Source organism: Leptonychotes weddellii, chromosome 11 (assembly GCF_054177405.1).
Source record: "Leptonychotes weddellii isolate Sample4059 chromosome 11, ASM5417740v2, whole genome shotgun sequence".
NCBI lineage: Eukaryota > Metazoa > Chordata > Mammalia > Carnivora > Phocidae > Leptonychotes > Leptonychotes weddellii.
The window spans coordinates 34,867,705-34,888,619 of NC_138379.1; the positions used below are offsets into that span (position 1 = coordinate 34,867,705).

The following is a 20,915-nucleotide window of genomic DNA, read 5'->3' on the forward strand; positions in this document are numbered from 1 at the left end:
TAAGATCCTTTAGAACAGTTATGCACAATACACGCAATACTGAATTTATACATTGGATCCCAGGACATGACTGACTGGAAAAGATGGACTAGGCATGTCGGGTGTTGGGGGAAGGAACCCGAGGTGACAGAACACACAGTAAACACACATCCAGTGTGAAGAGCAGCCGCAGCTCTGGCCGTGGTGCCTCTGAGACGGTGGGGCTAACTTACGTTAACCCATTTAGGGCTACAAAGACAGGTATCATCAGCATCAGGATACAGCTACAGGGTTTGGTGAACCATTGCTATTTGGAACTTTAGGAAACTGACGTTTTTTCTTAGGCCATTTTAATATTACTTGAGTAACAGATCAGATAATAAGGACAATATACACAATCTCCAACTAAAATCCTGCTGTAGTCTAGACAGTGAAGTGGTACATTAGAAAACTTTAAAACTGCAGCTCCTTTTGGATCCCCCAAAGTGTATCTGCACTCTTCTTCAAACGGGCCTCCTCCTCAGGAGTCAGAGTCACCTTCACAACATCTGAAATTCCATTCTGTCCCAAGATGCAAGGGACACTAAGGAAGACATCATCTTTAATTCCATAGAGACCCTGAAGACAAAATGAAAAGTATTTTATGTTTTGAGTATGCATTCTGGGGTCTCCCAAGACTCGCATTCTTTACAATTATGAAGCTTATTTAATACAACTTGAGAAGCAGGAATTCCTTTCCACCATTTTCAGTTAGGATGTTATGAACAGTGCAAGTCATCAAAATACCAGGAAAGACTTCTGTTCTAAAAGAAAATCTAAATTATTGCCATTATCCATATCACTGTCAAAATTTTTATTGGTAACATCTTGGCAACTCTACCCTGACTTTTCTCCTCCGAAGAAAAAATTTTTCTTTTATGGTCTTCTACCCACCTCCACTTATTATCATAAATTATCAAGTATCTATGTGGTGAACATAGTATACTAGCAGACATTAATCCTAAAGCTCAATGATTTCTCTCCAAAAAGAAAGTTGTGAGTGCATTAATTTATGTCACTTAAATCAATGACAACTAATCTAACTGCTTTCACAGAAGAATCTTTTTTAAAAACAGGAAATAATGGCATTCAAATACAGTGTATCACTACACAGACCTACCTTAATCATGGTGGAAATTGGATGCACCCGCCTAAGATTCTTCATTATACTTTCGGCCAGATCTGCCACAGACAGTCCAATGGCCCAGGAAGTGTAGCCTTTCAGTTTGATCACCTCATAGGCACTGTAGGGTAGGGAAGGATAGGAAAAGGTAGGAAAAAGTAGGGTAAGAGAAAACAAACAACAACATTGCTTTCACTGAACACATGCTTTACAGCAAATAATGCCATAAAGTTACATTATATTCTGAGTAATGTTTGCCACGTATACCAAGATATTATGTATAGGGATGTTCCAAGAGTATTGTTAGTAATTTCAAAAACCCTGGCAATAAGCCCACTGCTCTCCAACAGGGAGAATGGGTAAACTGTGGTACATACAGTGAACATATTCAATACAGTGGAATATTACAAAACTGTCAAAACCAGTAACTATATCTACATGCAACAAAATAAAGAATTCTTTAAAATGTAATACTGAATTTAAAAAAGTAACTCCAGAATTACATATAGTGTGTTTGACTCAAGATTATTTCAAGCAAGGGATGGGTGGTAGGACAGAAAGATGAGTGGGAGAAGGAGCTCAGAACTCATTCATATCCAAGGACCAGGAGACTAATGATTCTAACCCAAAAACACAACACTTGGTTGACAGCTATTGTCAATGTTTCTTGGGTTGGGTGGTGGGTTCACAGGTTTTTGTTTTGTTTTGTTTTTTAAGATTTTTTTATATTTGACAGAGACACAGCGAGAGAGGGAACACAAGCAGGGGGAGTGGGACAGGGAGAAGCAGGCTTCCCGCTGAGCAGGGAGCCCGATGCGGGGCTTGATCCCAGGACCCCGGGATCACGACCTGAGCCGAAGGCAGACGCCTAACGACTGAGCCACCCAGGCGCCCCAGGTTCACAGGTTTTTATAAGAGGGCCTTGTCTAAATCAATCATGATTCATTATTCATTTCTATAGACCTGAGGTCCACACATGATTTATAATAAGTAAATAATGGGGCGCTTAGGTGGCTCAGCCAGTTAAGCGTCTGCCTTCGGCTCAGGTCATGATCCCAGGGATCTGAGTTCAAATCCCGTATCTGGCTCCTTGCTCAACGGAAAGCCTGCTTCTTCCTCTGCCTGCCACCCCCCCCCCCCGCTTATGAGCTCGCTCGCCCTCTCTGATAAATAAAATCTTAAAAAAAATATATATATGTATGTATATGTAAAATAAGTAAATAATGCTACCAAGCTGAAAGCTTCCCTATTTAAACAATTCCTAACAGTTTATATTTTCAGTACAATTAAGAATCTAGACATTGTTTAAAACTTTATAATCATCCAGGGACGCCTGGGTGGCTCAGTCGGTTAAGCGGCTGCCTTCGGCTCAGGTCATGATCCCAGGGTCCTGGGATCGAGTCCCACATCGGGCTCCTTGCTTGGCAGGGAGCCTGCTTCTCCCTCTGCCTGCCTCTCCCCCTGCTTGTGTTCTGTCTCTCTGACAAATAAATAAATAAAATCTTTAAAAAAAAAAAACAAAAAACTTTATAATCATCTGAATAAACAAGTTAGCTGCTTCTATTCATAAAGCCTGTAACAGGAAACTGAATTTAAAAATTCTTGGGGCACCTGGGTAGCTCAGTCGGTTGAGAATCGGACTCTTGTTTTCAGCTCAGAGTGTGATCTCTGGGTCGTGGGAATGGCCCCATGTCAAGCTCCATGCTCAGCAGGGAGGTCTGCTTAAGATTCTCTCTCTCCCTCTGCCCTTCCCCTGCACCACACGCACACGCTCTCTCTCAAATAAATAAATCTTTTCTTAAAAAATAAATAAATATTCTTATTTCTGTGGCACCTGGATGGCTCAGTCCATATAGCATGTGACTCTTGATCTCAGGGTTGTGAGTTCAAGTCCCACATGGGGTGCAATAAAGAAAACTTTAATAAATAAAAATTCTCATTCCTAACTGAATGAACCATATATGCTATTGAAGACTGAATGTGAAATAAGACTTACAAGCACTAAAAGATTTATCATACTATAGAGAAATATAGCAAAAAAAGACTGTTGCATTAATAAATTTTAATATCTCTACTTCCGTTTTATAGTATGCTCTTTAACAAAACTTTAGGAAAGAGCTTGTTTATCATTAAGTAATCTCTACACCCAACGCGGGACTCGAACTCACAAGCCTGAGATCAAGAGTCACATGCTCCACCAACTGAGCCAGCCAGCCAGGCATCCCTAGAAAAATGTTTTCCAACAAGTACTCAAATGCTATTAAACTTTCAAATAAAAATAATGTTTTAATCTTCTATACTGCCAAATTATGGGATCTATTACCTGTCAACCACCTGTTTGTGAACCTCTTTCCACTGTTCCTTATCTCCATCAGTGCCTAAGTCAGGGTGCAGATTCTTCAGAGAGACACCAGCAACGTTCACTCCACTCCATACAGGCACTAAAAGAAATAGTACAGAATACATTTATTTCCACACGCCATCCAGGAGACCGCAATAGCACTTGAACTGGTCTTAACAGTTAACCTGCTTCAAGTGAACATACTCCTTGCTTGCTGACTTAAGACCCTTGATCTGTAACAGCACTAAGTCACTTTCTTTGAGATTTGCAGACCACTGGCCTTCGGAAATAAAGAACAAGAACTTTCCCAGGCCACAGAGGCCAGCAAGTCTGTTTGAAACCGCCTCACCTTTCTGTTTAGCCTAGCAATCTTTCAGCAAAATGTTTTCCTTTTTTTAAGGTCAGACAAATGACTTTACTGACTTCCCTTTGAATATCTGTAGACCTTGCCCTCCTCTACAGAAAGAACAGAGTACTCTTGCACAACTCCTTGGTACCAAGGAACCAGACCTTCTTGTACAATCCCCCTGGGCACCAAGGAACTAGAACTTCTTGCAAAACCTCCAAGCACTGAGATAACTCTAACTGGCATCATTAAATCTGCATGTAATCAAGAATGTCACAGATCACTGCGTTCCCTCAACTGATTAAACACCTTCAAAAATCTCTGGGCCAGGCAGAAACCTGAGTTGGGCTTTTAGACAAGAGTCTGCCTTCTCCCCCAGGTTGCCAGCCTCCTGAATAAAGCTCATATTCCTTTCCAGTCAAAACTCACCTCTTGAGTTCTGGCCTTTTGAGCTATGGGGAGCCGAACTTGGGTATTGGTAACAAGACTAGTAATTCTGACCCATTTTTCTAATTCTCATTTCTTATCTGGGAGGATTATCTGCTTTTGGTAGATGGTCAAGAATACCAACACCCTTACTCTTAAATTTTCATTCATTAATTTATATAAAACTAAGAATTTTCACCATATTCTAACCTGTTTTCAATCTACTGGGATGTTTAATCCATACATGTTTGAAATATAAAGATAGTATGAGATCATAAGGGGAATATTCTTGGCATAAGTAACTGAGAACACTGCACAAATTACAACATCTTTCAACTGTGACAGAATTTTTCTATCTGCTTCATTTGGATTGGCTGACCTTTTCAGAGCCATACAGTTCAAGTATAGACAGCTGTGATATCAAATGACTGAGGTCATCCTAAGAACTACCCTCTTATTTTAATATGTCCATTGTTAGTAGTAAAAGAAATTTCATTCCCCATTCCCCATGCCATAAAAAAATGTTAATATAAAAATTAAAACCTTAACAATTCTTAACATAATTATACCAAAAGATAAGACTTCTAGAAACCATCCTACTCCAATGAATGGATTATCTGATTTCAGCTCTGATTGAATAATGAAACTTCTGTCAATATTTTACACAATCTTTTTGAAAACAAAAAGAGAAAATAAGTTATGCTTACCACTGGAGTCTCCATGCTCCCCAAGGATCCACCCGTGACAGCTTAATGAGTGAACTCCCAGTCTTTCCCCCATTAGGTAACGGAACCGGGCTGAATCCAGATTGCAACCACTTCCAATAACACGGTTTTTGGGAAAGCCACTTATCTTCCAAGCCACATAGGTCAAGATATCCACTATGAAGAAAACATTCGGGCAAAGATACTACGTAAATTATTAGATAATGTTAAGCTAGTCAAGATCCATGGCTCTGTATGAATCTTGATAGTGATTATGACCAATCAGTATTTGTTAAATTTTTAAACCTCTATGCATAATACAGCAAATTCGTTAAGTATTCAAGAAGTGTAGCTTAATGAAAATAAACTGTGCATCAAGAACACCTTATTCATACCTTTATCCCTTATCTAAGATCTTCTTGGGCAAATAACTAATTTTTTTTTTTTTTTTAAGATTCTATTTATTTATTTGACAGAGAGACACAGCCAGAGAGGGAACACAAGCAGGGGGAGGGGGAGAGGGAGAAGCAGGCCTCCCGCGGAGCAGGGAGCCCGATGCGGGGCTCGATCCCAGCACCCTGGGATCATGACCTGAGCCAAAGGCAGACGCTTAAGGACTGAGCCACCCAGGCGCCCCTAATTTTTAAGTCCTAACCACATTCAGGGGCATTGTATCCCCCTTGTTATTTTAAACTTAACTATTTTAGCAAATCCATTCACAAGAGGAAAATGAAAAATATGACACAGACCATCAGTTTTACTCAAGCTCATCTGTGCAATTAAAGGTCTCACCTGGATTGGAAACGACAAGCAACTTGCAGTTTGGGCTGTATTTTACAATATTAGGAATGATGAACTTAAAGATGTTCACGTTACGCTGGACCAAATTAAGACGGCTTTCTCCCTCTTGCTGACGTGCCCCAGCTGTGATAATAACCAGCTTGGAGTTTGCAGTCACATTATAATCTAGACAAAAAAAAGAACAAAAACCAGATTAAGGCCTTTAAGAGAACTCTATTACCTAGCCAGCAAAAATTTGTTCCATGAACTTTTTTTATGGACATTTTTATCAGTTTTGTTACCTCCCCTATTTCCTTTCACACACAGGTAAATATAGATAAAGGCCTGTAATGCTACCCTCTCACCCCCAGCTCCTCCTTTAGTTTTTGGCCACTTAACATGGAAGAAGAGTTCATCGACACCTTCCTTGTATTCTGGTTTTAGACTGGGACTTTATATAATGACAGCTGGGAGGAGATGGAAAGAATCAAATGAGATATTATCCCCCAATTTTTTGCCACCTGAGCACATGCTCACACTCTTCCGTACTCCTATTTCTACTTTACTACTTCATTGTGATCACACCAGCCCAGAGACAGGCTGCTTTGTTTTGTTTTTTAAGCAAAGGCAACTTTACATTTATCAAGCATGTCTTGCTTCTAGATACCCTATGGCACAGGATGGTTAACCCAGCCCATAGATAAGTGGTCAATGATTTTCAAGTGTCCAAAAAAAACACCATTTGTACACATATTCAGGTTTCCTGACTAGGGCTCTTAAGTGTGAGAGGCCCAAGAATATCTGAACAGGCTCATTTACCCTATTCTCAACCTTGTGTTAGTGTGTGAAAGGAAGTAGGGGAAGTCAAGTATATTAAATTTAAATATTAGAAACAATGTGATTACATATGAACCTGAGGAGCTTTACTAATTACATTCTAACTCAGATGCTTTCCACATTATGGACACACTAGATTTCCATTTAAAACCATTTACTAGAAATTGAAACTGATATAAATAGGTTACCAATGCAAAACTGTTCAAAAGCAGGCTCTCTGATCTGTATAAAAAATAAATCTTTGAAGAGGCAGAATTTCAAGCCTGACAGAGAATTAAGTCTAGCACAGACCACAATATAAACTTGCTGAAATCAACCTTTGCCAGAGACAATTTTTGGTGTTCTAAGGAAAAGGCTGCCGTGCTGGAGATCCATCATCTCTCCCTTCAGTTTGTCTTCTATGACATCAACAAGAGCAAGTTCATCTGCCAAGTCCTAAAAGATATAAAATTTTTAGTGAAATGGAAAATTGCTACTTCCAAGTTTTAGAAAGGCATGCAAAATTTCTGTATTTCTAGCATAGAAGAGTTCTAATACTTTATTAGTATCCGGACATACCTCAAAGTAGAGACAGGCCCCCATTTAAAAACTGACTCACAGATGACCCATGCATAGGAAGAAGTACTGATCTTCTCTCCTCACTAGAGTAACCTTTGCAAGAGCTCCACCATGCCACTGTATGGAAGCAGAACACTGGATTGGCAATGGATGGAATAATATTCAATTACATAAAACTGCTCTATTTATGCTCTCAAATTCAGTTTTACACACTGATTTTAGGTCATTATTCACTACATAAGTGATTCTGACTAGTATTAATTCTTGGAAGTTAAAAAAGTGATATTCTGAATCATTCTTTGTATGTCTTCCATGTATTAACCAACACTAAAAGTATTAAGATAGATTTGTGCATTACAAAATAGTATTGGTGAAAAATATTCTTTCAGTTGAACCTATAAATGTTCACAGGTGCATCTCAGACCAGAAGCACCAATAAGAGCTTTAATACACATGGGATGTGAACTATTATAACCAAGTAAATTATACTAGCTGAGCTTACAGATCTACCTCCTGAGTTATCTATAATATAAAAACCTGGCAGTTACTCTTACATACACCCGAGTTAGAGAGCATCACAGGAAAAGACCACAGGTGATTCACAGATGTGAGAAAAACAGATGGCATCAATTTCTGATCCAGTGGGAAAGCAGTAAGAATTGGTATAGGCATCCCCTCATTTTTAGAAGTTTTGTAAATTATTTTATTTAAATTTAGATTTGGAGTTCCCAATAAGGGAGTGAAATGATTAATTCTGGGTTTTGAACAGGAAAGGATTGAAATAAGGAACCAAAGGCAGAAGAGAGCTATGTAGAGGTTGGGTAACAACACATGTTGCTTTATATGTGTTCTTAGGAGAGGCCACATAGTGTAAAGGTTATGGAGCTAAAATTTAGTTAGAAAGAATTTGTGAATGAATAAAGAACACATTTTACAGTAGTCAAACCTGCTTTATGTAAAAAAAAAAAAAAATTGAGGCAGCTTATGATAAAATATTTTAAATTTAGATTTGGAGTTCCCAATAAGGGAGTGAAATGTAAAGTGTAAGCTGCCTCAATTTTTTTTTTTTTACATTATTTTACATTATTTTTTACATTATGCCAATTCACTTTTACACAAGACCTAACATTAGTACCTTTTTTCACTAACTGAAAGAAATCCAAAGAGGATCTTTGCTTTTATGAAAAAAAAGGCAAAAAGCAGAAATAGCATTCAGTGTTTTTTTCTACAGTGAGCCCTCGGAGAAGTAGCATACATCCTAGGTACCACCAAGCTCCTTCCCCAGGGAACTTTACTCAGCATCTCAATATCAAGCTACCATAGCTTTGAACTGTGTGAGCATCTGTACTTTATTTTGTGCATCTGTTAGCAAGATGTGTCCTCAAGTATCAGAAAAGCCTAAGGTTATTTTTCTTGGGTCTGCAAATGCTCAAAAAATTTTCCATATAAATTAATGGTAACTAGGGGTGCCTGGGTGGCTCAGTCGTTAAGCGTCTGCCTTCGGCTCAGGTCATGATCCCAGGATCCTGGGATCGAGGCCTGCTTCTCCCTCTTCCACCCCACCCCCCACTTGTGTTCCCTCTCTCGCTATGATTCTGTCAAATAAATAAATAAAATTAAAAATAATAATAATAATAATTAATTAATGGTAACTGTCTCTTCACTTTACACCATTTTGGCTTTGGAAAAGCTCCATAGGAATGCTCTCCTTTAGGATAGTGGGGGAAACCTTTACACTATGTGGCCTCTCCTAAGAACACATATAAAGCAACATGTGTTGTTACCCAACCTCTACATAGCTCTTTTCTGCCTTTGGTTCCTTATTTCAATCCTTTCCTGTTCAAAACCCAGAATTAATCATTTCACTCCCTTATTGGGAACTCCAAATCTAAATTTAAAATATTTTATCATAAGCTGCCTCAATTTTTTTTTTTTTTTACATAAAGCAGGCTTGACTACTGTAAAATGTGTTCTTTATTCATTCACAAATTCTTTCTAACTAAATTTTAGCTCCATAATTGGTACCAAAATTTACTATTCAAGGTGGGGATTTTTGTGGGATAGACTTAAGATTTCCCACATTTAGTGTGATTTTAATTTTACCAAATGTATGAATGATTTTCAATTCAACAATTATTTTAAAATAACTTTTCATTTGTAGGCAATTCATGCATGTTAATACGGCACAGTGAATTTAAGGAACTGTGTCACCTGCCTAACAAAAGGTTCAGATACCTTTTTGGTATGGCATCACATTTCTAAAGTTTGTTCCACAGAAAGTTCTTTGAGGGCATGAACCTGAGTATTTGTACATACAATGTGATAATGCAATTCTGGGAGGAGTGGGGGGATGGGTGGCTTCCAGAAAGATGGGCTCTCACTTACCTTCATTAAGATACTGATGGCACAAGCCATGCCAACAGCACCAACCCCAACAACTGTAATCTTATTCTGGGGCGTATGTTCTTCCTTAAGAAGATTCTGAATCAGCTGATCTTTGAGAGTTGCCATTTTGGACTTAGAACCAAAAGGAATCTATAGGGGGAATAACACGCACAGTCACTACCTCTTCTTTAAATTAATGCTATTGACCAAAAGTTGTTCCAAAAGAGCTTATTTTACTTCTGGGATGCTTGCCACTAAAAAGGGGTAAGGAAAAAACCTAAAGATGGCCAAAGGAATGCTGAAAGACCTAATGCCAGGGTCTGGCCTGCCTAGGATCTTGGTGTAAAGGATCTTACCTTGGCGTGGAAAAATAATATTGACGTTTGGGTGTAAGTATAGCTTCCTGACGACTCACTCATCTTGACTTATTAACCCCAAGCAGGGCCGCCTTTCCTCACACAAAATCACTGTGAGCTGCCTGCTCAGCTCTACTCCAGTCACCAGGGTTCCCGCCAAACCCTCAAATGGAGGAACGTTTAAAAAGCTCCTGTAACTGCCTCACGAAACGATCCAGTCGCCGTAGGAGGTGCAAAAAGCTCTGCTCATGCGCACTCACTCCTTCCTCCAGCCCCAGAAGGATGGGCGGAGATCAGACCAACGCTCAGCAGGAGCTCCTGGGGTTACCGCCCCTCCCCCACCTTGCCCTGCTCGGGGCTTGCGCGCATGCTCATTTCCAAGCAGTGGGCGGGGACAAGAGTAGAGTCCGGGCCGTGGCTTTCCAGAGTCGGGCACTGGGGCAGACCGCGGCGGGCTGGGAAGCCCCGCCCATGAGCGGAAAGGATTGGGAATTAGCATGCTCTTAGGGTCACACGGAGCGAGCCCCGAGGCGGACTTTAGACCTAACTAGTGCCCCTGCTGGCTGCCTCCCTGGCCTCGCGCGCGGCCACAGCCAGACTTTAAATCTCAAATACTTGGTTGCTGTTAACAGGGAGGGAGGAGCCTCCTGTGGCTTCTACCGTGATCGATGTTGCAAAGCCGTGAGGCCCCGTAGGAGGAAGTGCAAAAATAGCTGCAGAGGCCTGGAGCCCTAAAGTTTCTAATAGATACTTGGTGGAATCCTCCATTTCCAGAGCCGGGGAGGAGGCCTTCGCTCTGCTAATCCAACCCTGCACTGCATTCACCGGGAAGATTATCACAGGTTGCATCCCAAAGCGGCACGTCTAGTCTTGAGTTCCAAAAGGACAAAAATATCCGAGAGGACTTCCAGGCAGGCAGCCCAGAGTTACCAAGCTGGAATCGGGTCTCTCCTCACAAATCACTGCTATTTCTAGACCTGGCTTCACCAAAACCTAAGCCCTGGGATCCAGCGCTCCCTTCAATGTGCGGACACGGGTGAGGGAAGAGCCCTACAGAAAGAGGGTCTACTCCCCAACTCTGCCACCACTCTGTGACCTCTGAGTTGCCCTAACCTTCTCCCAGCTTTAGGTTCCCCCATTTCTCAGAACGAGTGGATGGTACCAGATATCCTACTCTCAAAATACCATCTGCGATGCAGGAGGGCTGAGACTCTCTTCCTGCTTCATCTCTGCACGCATCGTGCCTAGCGTAGCACCCGATACATCAGCAGCTTAGTGTAATCTGCGCAAAGAGCGCCCTATAATCAGCAGACAGCAGCCGCTCTGTGGAGTCCACCTCTCGAGACTCCCAGGTTAAAAAGCGACCCGAGCAGCGCTGCCCGGCTTTCAGACCTCCTCCCTCTTCCCCCAGCCCCGACTGCTGAGGCTTTTCGGAAACCGGACCTCGAGTTCTGCGCCGTTTGCCTATTTTAAGCCCGGAGGTATGCCCCACCCTTCAAATCTGTCAGATCCTTGTTTTCTGCATCTACCTGGGCTTTCGACCACAGATAGCTGCGGCCACCTCGGTTCCCCAGCCCGACCAGAGGCCGCGGTGCCCGCTTAGAGCAAAAGCGGAACGCGGCGCCCACGCATGGCGTGGCCATCGCCCAGGGCTGCGGACTCTGCCTCCACCCCGCCACCCCCACGCCCCGGACGCTGAGAGCCCTTCGCGGGCAGCACGAGCTAGCAATCCAGAGGCAACTCGCTCTCCTGACCCTCCAGCTCAGCGCGCTTGGAGCCCGACCGTACCGGGAGTGCACGTCGGGCGGGCGGGCAGGCGTCAGCGGCGCGCGAGGTTGGATCCGGACTTGGCGGCAGCGGCTCCGACACTCGGAGCTGAGCGCGGGAGGGGCCTTAAATGGAACCGCGAGGCTGACGTCAGGGGGGAGCCAGGCGGACGTGCGGGAACCCACGTGTGGGTCGGGCTAGGGGCGGGCTCCGAGCCGGGCGGGGCAGTGGAGAAGCTTAGGCGGCGCGCGCAGCGGGACCGCGGAGCTGCCGACAGACCCATGTGCATCCGGAGATCTAAGGTGCTGTCCGAGCCACGCTACCTCTGGCCGCAAAAGCCCAGGCCAGTCAAGCCGACCTCAGGAAGGGCTTAGTCGGAATCTTCACTGCTGTTTCCCATTGCCCAGAACAGCTTCTGGCACGCAGGCGCTCAACAGTTTGTTGGAAAGGAGGGAATGCTTAGCACAGCATCCTTCTGACCTTACCCAGGTCGAGTGACCTCCAAAACTTGTCGCTGCGTCGCCCACCTGCTGCTAAACCTTCCAAGTCCCCCAACTCAGCTCTAGCCTTCGTTGGTGCTGGTTCCTTTGCCCGGCCTGCCTTCCTTCTCTATATCTTCTTTAAAAAATTACCCATCAAAAAAAAACAACAAAAAAACAACTTACCCATCATCTGGTACCACACACACACAAACTCCCTTGTCTCTGCGCGCGCGCGCGCGCGCGCACACACACACACTCTTTCTCTCTCTCTCTCTCTCTCTCTGTCTCTCTCTCTCTCTATCCCCCTTGTATCTGCATCTGCGGAGCCGTGTCTCCATGGATCAATCTACTTCCTCCTTTGCACCGGGGACCAACTTAGTGCCCAGTTCTGAGGAAGACCCATAATTAGGGGTTTCTTAGTTTTGAAGGGAACATAACATGCTAACCTCAGTTCCAGAAAAGCAGGGCATCTCTCTAGCATGTCCTAACAGTTTTCTCATCACTCTAGGAGGCCCAGCCACCTAGGCTCTCACCTCAAACACACAGCTGGACCAGCTGAAGGCCAACCACAGATTCTCCATTGTTTCTCAGGGCAGGGCTGATTGCAGTATTGCCTGTGGTTACTCAGTTTTTGCAACAATGTCCTCATTCAGTCAGGGCTGGGCTCCTGCCTACTTATCAGATGTGAGCACAGCTGCTGGCAGGAGGGCAGAGCTCAGAGAATAGAAGGTAGGCAGGGGAGACAGGTAAGAACTGAACTGACCTCTAAAGGTAATCTAGGCTGGAAGTTTTCAGCCCCCTAAATTAAGGCACCTAACAGCTCCCTCCAAGCACAGCTTCCTTCTTCTTTGCAGAACAGTAGCCTCTACTTAACCCTACAAATATGAATAAAACAAGTACCATAAAACAAGTACCAAATTTACTGAGCACCTCCTATGTGCCAGGCAGCAAGCTAGGTAATACTTATACTCATCTGCACGGTAATTCTTCTTCTTTTTTTTTTGTTAAAGATTTTCTTTATTTATTTGACAGAGAGAGAGAGATAGCGAGAGCAGGAATACAAGCAGGGGGAGTGGGAGTGGGAGAAGCAGGCTTCCCGCTGAGAAGGGAGCCCAATGTGGGGCTCGATCCCAGGACCCTGGGATCATGACCTGAGCTGAAGGCAGATGCTTAACAGCTGAGCCACCCAGGTGCCCCCTTCACGGTAATTCTTTGGAGTAGGCATAATTATCCCCATTTTGCAGATTAAGAAGCCAAGGCTCAGAGAGATTTGTGACTTTGCCAAGGTCATACAACTAATAAGTGATTTCAGCTGATTCTTTTCTATTTTTATTTTTTTAAAGATTTTCTTTATTTATTTGACACAGAGAGAGAGACAGCAAGAGAGGGAACACAAGCAGGGGGAGTGGGAGAGGGAGAAGCAGGCTTCCTACGGAGCAGGAAGCCCTGTGCGGGGGCTCGATCCCAGGACGCTGGGACCATGACCTGAGCCAAAGGCAGACAGCTCCCTCCAAGCACAGCTTCCTTCTTCCTTTGAGAAGGAAGGCACACCCAGGCATACCCTCAGCTGATTCTTTAGAACTGACCCCAAAGCCTGTGATTTTTTTCTGTACAGGACTTTGCCCCATCTCCACCCCTCACCCCCGTCTCCACAAAAGTCAAATTATGGCGGGGGCCCAGCCAGTTCTAGGCTCAGAAAGTTTCATTTTCAGTGACAAATAGTAGATGTCACTGGGTGTCCCTGCCTGTCTGCTGAGCTGAGTCTTCTCCTGCCCTCAGACTGGTATTTATACCATCTGCACTCCTGCTTTGCAAGCCTTTAGACCTGGACTGGAGTTTACACCAGCTTACAGATGGCTGATCTTGGGACTTCTCACCCTCCATGATTGCCTGAGCCAATTCTTTATAATAAATCTTGTTATATCTCCTATTCGTTCTGTTTCTCTGGAGGACCCTAATATGGTCCAAACAGAAGAATTTCTGTACAAAAGTCCAAGCAGAATGTAGGACCCATGGGATGGGTCAGAAAAACACTGTTTCAGAGGACAGAACAGACTTCTCCAACCTAACCAAGGGTTCTTCAAGGATGGTCCCTTTAAAAGGGAACATCTCACAAAGAGGTGGCTTCACCAGGGGACAGGCTGGCCTCACAGAATGGGTGGTGCTCAGCAACCAATATAAGATTTTCCTAAAACAGACCTGGCCAAAGAATAGTGTCCACCCAAAATACAGTGCTGAGTCATTCCTTCATTAAGTATTTGTTACACTCCTCCTCAAGAAAGTTCAATGTCTCTTCATTTGAGGGCTTTAAGAATAAAATCCAGGGGTGCCTGAGTGGCTAACTCAGTGGAGCATCTGCCTTCTGCTTGAGTTGTGATCCAGGAGTCCTAGGATCAAGCCCCACGTGGGAGCTCCCTGCTCAGCAGGGAGCCTGCTTCTTCCTCCACACACCCCCCCACCCCACTGCTCGTGCTTTGTCTCCCTATCTCTCTCTCTCTCAAATAAATAAATAAAATCTTTAAAAAAGAATAATAATAAAATCCAAATTCCTTGGAAGGCACCCTAGGCCCTCGATGATGCAGTGCCCACATCCCCTCTCTGGAGATAACTATTTTCCTGCATGCTTCCTATGTGCCAGTCCTAACGCTCCTTACTACCTTCCCCAGATAGGCCATGTACTTCCACCCAGGCAGTTCCTTCAACCTGCATGTTCTCCACCTTGCCACCATCCCTGCCCTCCCAAAACCCACAGACTTATAGATCAAATGCTGTTGCCTGAGCTTTATATTAAACTAATTCTTATTGCTGCTCCTCTCTTTTCCTCATTAGATTATGAGCTCCTCATGGACAGAAAAAACTTTCTCCTTCATCTCCATACTCCCAGCACATATGTTTATTTGTTTTATAAATATAATTTGAATTACATGTCTGCTATGCAAAGGGCACTGTGCTAGGTGCTGGGGATATAACAATGAATGAGACAAATGTGTAAGTCTTCAAAGACTATACCATTTAATGGGGGAGACCAACAGCATTCCCCCCTATGGTTAAAATGTAAGACAGAATGTAAGACTACTTCAGAAGAGGTAGAAAAAAATTACTCTAGCATTCAGAAGAGAGAAGGGTCCTTGGGCCAGGAATATCAGAGAAGGCTTCCTGGGAGAGGCAGCATCTGAACTTAGCCTAGAAAAAGACTTCAATTACTGAAGATCAGTTGTTGAGAAAGCAGAGAATGCAGTGCAAGCAAATGCATAGAGGCAGGAAATTCGAAGTGTGCCTGGTGAATCTTCAGCTTTAAATGCCAGGCTGTGAAATGTGGGTGTTTTTGTTGTTTTTTGGTGGTCAAGAGAAGTCATAGATGTTTTGGGAGAATGGGAGAGAGAGAGTGAAAGCAAGGTAGTTGCAAAGTCATGGAAAGCGGGGCAGGGTGGGGCAACACACCTTGTTTGTAATAATACACAAGACGCTCAGAACATGTACAGCTCCAACCACAACTGCACAGGACATTCACTTCCCTGACACACCCTACACAGCCCCGCAGCCCCTCTTTTTTTCACCTTTTCCATGTTTGCAAAACTGATGGCCTTCCTGAGTTGTGGAACCCAAGATGCAGACGGTCTCATCAGTCTCTGTCCCTGACAGTCTCTGTCCCTGCTGCATACGTGCCAAAGCAGAGGCTCCTCTCTCTGGCAAGAGAGCAGGTGCCTGCCCCTGGCAGACTGCTTTGTGCCATCCCCCCAACCCCATCCACCTCTCACATGATGGGAGTGGAAGCCAAAGATTCCGCCCTGATTCCTCAAGTTCTCCTGGGTGCCACCTATACTGGTGGCCTGGTACCTCCCCCCACCCCTTTCCCCCACCCCTCTTCCAGGCTGCGCTCATCGTCAGGTACTAGAAGCTGCCTCTGTTTCTCTTTTTGGCTTGGATCGTTACTCCCTCCAGAGTTCGTTCCTCACGTGATCATCTAACAGAATCCACCTCAGAAACTCCGGGTTCTTTTTTCTATAGACTGAATGTTTGTGGGTCCCCGCTCCCCCTACTCGTATGTTGAAATCTAATCCCTAATGTGATAGTGTTGGGAGGTGGAGCCATTAGGTGGTGATTAGATCATGAGGGTAGAGCCTTCATGAACAGGATTAGTGCTCTTTAAAAAGAGGGGCTCCCTTGCCCTTTCTATCATGTGAAGATACAGTGAAAAGACAGCTGTCTATGAACTTGGAAGTGGGCCCTCACCAGGCACCTGCTAGAGTCTGGGTGTTGGACTTCCTAGTCTCCAGAACTGTGAAAAGTAAATTTCTGTTGTTGATAAGCCACCCAATCTGTGGAATTTTGTTACAGCAGCCTGAATGGACTAAAGCACCTTCCAGCCACTTCCTACCCAAGGAAAAGAAATGCGACCTGTGCCCTTTCCTCTCCATCTTACCCTGGCAGGGAGTGAGGCCTCAAGCTTTCCATCACATTGACGGGTTCGAAGGCAAAGACTGTCACCAGAGTATAAGTGGCTTCCAAATTGAGGGCCCCCAAAATCAGTGCTACAGAGGGAGTCCCAAGGCCTCTCCAAGCTAGACAATCCCCAGCGTATAAGTATAAAGTGTCCCTTATCTAATCACCGCAGGCGAGGACTGTGGGAAGCTGTGATAGCCTTTCTCTCTGACATCTTGGGTGACAAGGACAGTGATGGGCATGGCTTAGCAAAGATGATTGGGCAGCCTGGTGGAGAGGTGACACTGACCTGAGTGTCAGGAGACCTGGGTTCTTGCCCCGGCTTGGTCATGGACCTCTGAGTGACAATGTGGCAGTCACATTCCTTCTGTAGCCTCAACAGCCTTGACTAAACATAAGAGGATCTCTGCCAGTTCTAACATCCAGGGAGGCTCTGATTCGTGCATCAAGCCTCCAGACATACATTTTTACGATTACTCAGAACTCAGAGGCAAAGCTGCCCTCCATTTTGGGAAGTGATTTGGGCGCTCCTGGGGTGGAGACAGACATTCAAGTGGCCTTGCCGCACCCGTGGCAACAGGAATCCCATGCCTAGCATTCTCTTGTCCCCAGTATTAGTTCCAAAACTGGGTCCAGAATTCCCAGGGCACTGGTTGGGTGTCGAATTTGTTAATGAAAAGTCTCACTGGGCTTTGGAACCAAATTACTGATAACAGGAACCCATCTCTCTGATTCTTTAAGGAATTTTTTAAACCTTTAAACCTTACCAAATGAGGAATTACATTCCAAGCCCTACCTCAAAAAAGCAGGCTGATTTCCTATAAAATTCCAAGAGGATCAAAGCAATTGTAATTATGAATAAAGCCAGACAAGTCTATTTGTAATTTCCTGGCGCTACGGTGCGGGCAAGGAATGGAGGTCTTCTTATTTGTGCAGCTATTGACTAACAGAGCACCCTCACTGAAATTTGGCTCTGTGGGCCCTGGGATTTTGTTCAAACTGTTATACGCAGCTATTCACCTAGCTATACCCCCACAACACAGGTTCTGCCTGTACTTTGAGCCTTCAGAGGACCCTGGCCTGAAAAGGCAGTCCCATCTCTTATTTTTAGGGTACTAGAAGGGGTTCTGGCTCCCTGGGGAGCATGAGCTTCTGTTAAAAGAAGCCAAGGGGAGCTTCCCAGCTACCCCAAGAAGGATCTCAGGCTGTGGTGGGTCTGGTGCAGATGAGGAGAAGGCTTCCCCTGCAGCTAGATAAAGCTCACTGGGTCCCTCATTCATGCGTAGCCTAGGGTGGCTGTCATATCCAGTGCTATTTTCACTTCAACCAGGGGAAGAAAGCAGAGCAGGAATTTTTTACCTCCATTTTACTGGTGAGACTGTGGAAACCTCAAAGACTGGAATTGCCCCAGACCACACAGTTGGAAAGCAGCCCGGTGGGTTACACACTCCCAGACTAGCTTTCCTTCCCTGGCCCCACTCTGCCTGTCTTTCTTGCGGTGCTTCGCGGCCTGGAAAGCACTTAGCCAGCCCTCCCTCCGCTCCCCGATCTCAAAGGGCAAATGTGACAGGACTGCAGAAAGGTCCAGGCGGCTCATCTGTCCACAGGGCTGCTCCAGGGCCTTATCTGGAGCACTCCATTAGCTTGCACAGCGTGCGTGTGTGCAGGGCCAAATTCTGCCCTTTGTACAAACACACTTGCCGGGTCAGGCCCTGTCAAAGGACATTTCAACTTAGCTCATCCTCCAGTTTTAGCCACAGAAGGGTTGAAAGCCTAGGGGAGGCCCTCCCAGCCTTGGTGCTTCTTTACCTACTGAATCAGAGGGAGACCTGCCCCTGCGTTGCTTACCCTGCAGGGCCTCTCAGCTATCTCTTCTGGCCCACAGGGCAAACATTCACTGTGGGGAACGAGGGCTCGGTGAAGGGAAGTGAAGTGCTCTTGGCTCTCATAGTGTTTCAGTGGTGGTGACCAAGGGGCTGGAACCTCCCAGCTAGTCTAGTACTTTCTCACTACGCCAGACACGTGGTCTTACCAACCAGCCTGGGCTCTATCCTGGCACTGTGGGTGTGGCTCTCACTCTAGTCTCCGAATCGTGGGGTTTTTCCACTGTATCAGAGCCTCTTCCAACAGCCTTTGACTCACTGTGCAGGAGGCCACAGCCCAGCCATCAAAGCTGCAGGATTGGCAAGAGGCCACCGCAGCCTCAGCCTTCTCTCCAGGCAGGCCCCTTAGCAGAAGGCTCATGGTGTCACAGACCCTCCCCTGAGTCTCAGTTAGTTCTGAAGCAACCACATTTCTCCTCCTTCTCCATCAGCCACAGATGGGCACAGGCTGTCCCAGCATCTCCATGGTAACTGGGGGCCTCAGCTTCATGCCTTGGGCAACCATCCAGAACCAGCACCCTTGGCAGAGCTCCTTTGTAGACGCCAGGAAGGCTGACTGTCACTGCAGGCCCCCCACACCTCCGTGTCATCCCTGGGAACAGCCTAGGGAGGCAGCCAGGCTGGGCTGCCCTGGGAGACTTTAAACCCGTCAGTTCTTTGAGAAAGGTCCTGAAATGGGGGCAGGCTGGGAAGCCCACCCCCTTTCCCCCATGTGGGACTGATCCCTCAAGGCAGGTAGTGGGGCTCTGGTGTTAAACCCTCTTCAGGGCAATGGGTGAAAGTTAAAAATTCCACAACATGTTGGTTGGCTTTAGACTTTGCTCTTCCTGGTGGAGGCGGCAGACTGCAATGGACTAGGCAATGATCCCAGTTCCTTGCTATTCCTTACCCCACAAAAAGGCTCCTGGGGCAGTTGAGGCGCTGGCAGGCTCTCAACCATGGAAGGGGGTTATCGATGAGGAGTCAAAGACTCCATTTTACTGGTGAGACTGTGGAAACCTCTATCCTGGTGAGAATGAGAGGATGGGCAGACCTGCCCCCTTGTCAGCTCTCCTAATGGAGCAGGAGGGTCCTGGCAGGGCGCTCAGGGGCAGGGAAGGAGCTGACCTCGCTGCCACAATCCCCAGGACTGGGGAGGTGTCGTCAGGGAGGTTCTGTTTCCAGGACAAAAAGAAATCAGAATGCCAAGTGGAACTGCTTCTGGTTCCTCAGCTATCTCTTCTGGCCCACAGGGCAAACATTCACTGTGGGGAACGAGGGCTCGGTGAAGGGAAGTGAAGTGCTCTTGGCTCTCATAGTGTTTCAGTGGTGGTGACTCAGAGATATGCACATTTCTGCTTCCAAGGACAGCACTTCTGGTAGGGGAGAAGAGCGGGCCTGAAATTTGGCTGTTTGTATACAGTACCAGGCCAGTGTTCACAGCCTCCCCTGCTCCCCGGAGCACTCCCCTTTACCTTTCCCCCCCAGTCTCATAGGGCAGTCTGTCTTTGCACAACTTGTTCTTTGGGCTTTTGTGATGCAGAATCAAGAAGCCCAATTGGCCTAAGACTATATAGGATGGTAGAGGGCAGACAGATTTTGAGCTACAGGCTGTTAATACACATAATAAAGAAGCAGAGAAAACATCTCAAGGGAATTGTGGGGGCGGTGGGGGGAGGAGGTTAAAAAGGTATGCCCTAACTCTGAGGCTTGATGAAGGTGAGCTGCGGAGGAAGGAGGATTCTCACTTTGTGCCGCTCTGGTCCTCAGTGTGATCCCCTCTCCTACTTTGCCGAAGGGCCAGCCAAGGATCTGAGCTATTTTGGAAATTCCTTGTGACTGCTGAAGGGGGCTTCTTAGTGCCGGAAGCCCAAACCTCGTGGATCCAGACTTTGTGTGAGAATCGCCGGAATAATCGCTCCCATGTTTACTGAACATTTAATATGTCCCTAGCTCTCCTACCAAACCCTTTAAGGGCATTCTCTAATTTAATCCTCACAACTGCCCCGGAGAGTAGGGACCATCATTATCTCCATTTTAGACATAGGAACTGAGTCTTAGGGAGGTGATGGAGCTTGCCCGCGGTCACACGGCCACATACGCCGTAGCTGGGCTTCCGAGACCTGCCGTCCAGGAAGCACGGGGCAGGCTCCAGAGCGGATATCAGGAGCGGCCACTGCCCCTAGCAGTTCCTCTCAGCGGGCTCCCAGGGACATTGCTAGGCCTTCCTGAAGAGGACTCTCTCCGGAGCGGCAGACTCTCAGTGACCTAATGAAGCAGAAAATGGATGAGGTTTCCGGAGGCATCGCCGTCTAGAGGCTGCTCCCTCGCTGATGTGAGCAGCAGGAATGCACGGGGGCAGCTCCCACCAGCCTGTCTTGGGGCCATTTTGCTAAGACCTGAGGGTGGAGGGGGTGGGGAACACAGAGCCCAAGTGACCCCCTCGGAGGAAGAGGCCCTGTGTGTCTTTCTGTCCCGGCCAGTCAG

At 45.8% G+C, this 20,915-nt stretch overlaps 1 protein-coding gene and 1 pseudogene across 3 annotated transcripts in view; one reads left to right on the plus strand and one right to left on the minus strand.

The window, feature by feature from the left end:
• The window catches only part of LOC145716181 (WW domain-binding protein 2 pseudogene), a 74,515-nt pseudogene that overhangs the window by 51,024 nt on the left and 2,576 nt on the right, over window positions 1-20,915 (plus strand). The window lies entirely within an intron of this gene.
• Window positions 112-11,782, minus strand: LOC102738338 (L-lactate dehydrogenase A chain). 2 transcript variants are annotated; one of them, XM_006746734.3, is made up of 8 exons: window positions 11,663-11,782; window positions 9,519-9,668; window positions 6,893-7,010; window positions 5,751-5,924; window positions 4,962-5,135; window positions 3,465-3,582; window positions 1,139-1,262; window positions 112-597 (listed from the first exon to the last, which is right to left on the minus strand). In XM_006746734.3, the coding sequence occupies exons 2-8, from the start codon at window positions 9,642-9,644 to the stop codon at window positions 433-435; spliced, it is 999 nt and encodes a 332-aa protein (XP_006746797.1). In that variant the 5' UTR covers window positions 9,645-9,668; window positions 11,663-11,782; the 3' UTR covers window positions 112-432. The 2 variants fall into 2 exon arrangements, with proteins under 2 accessions (XP_006746797.1, XP_081654627.1); XM_081798501.1 differs by lacking the exon at window positions 11,663-11,782 and adding an exon at window positions 9,875-10,016.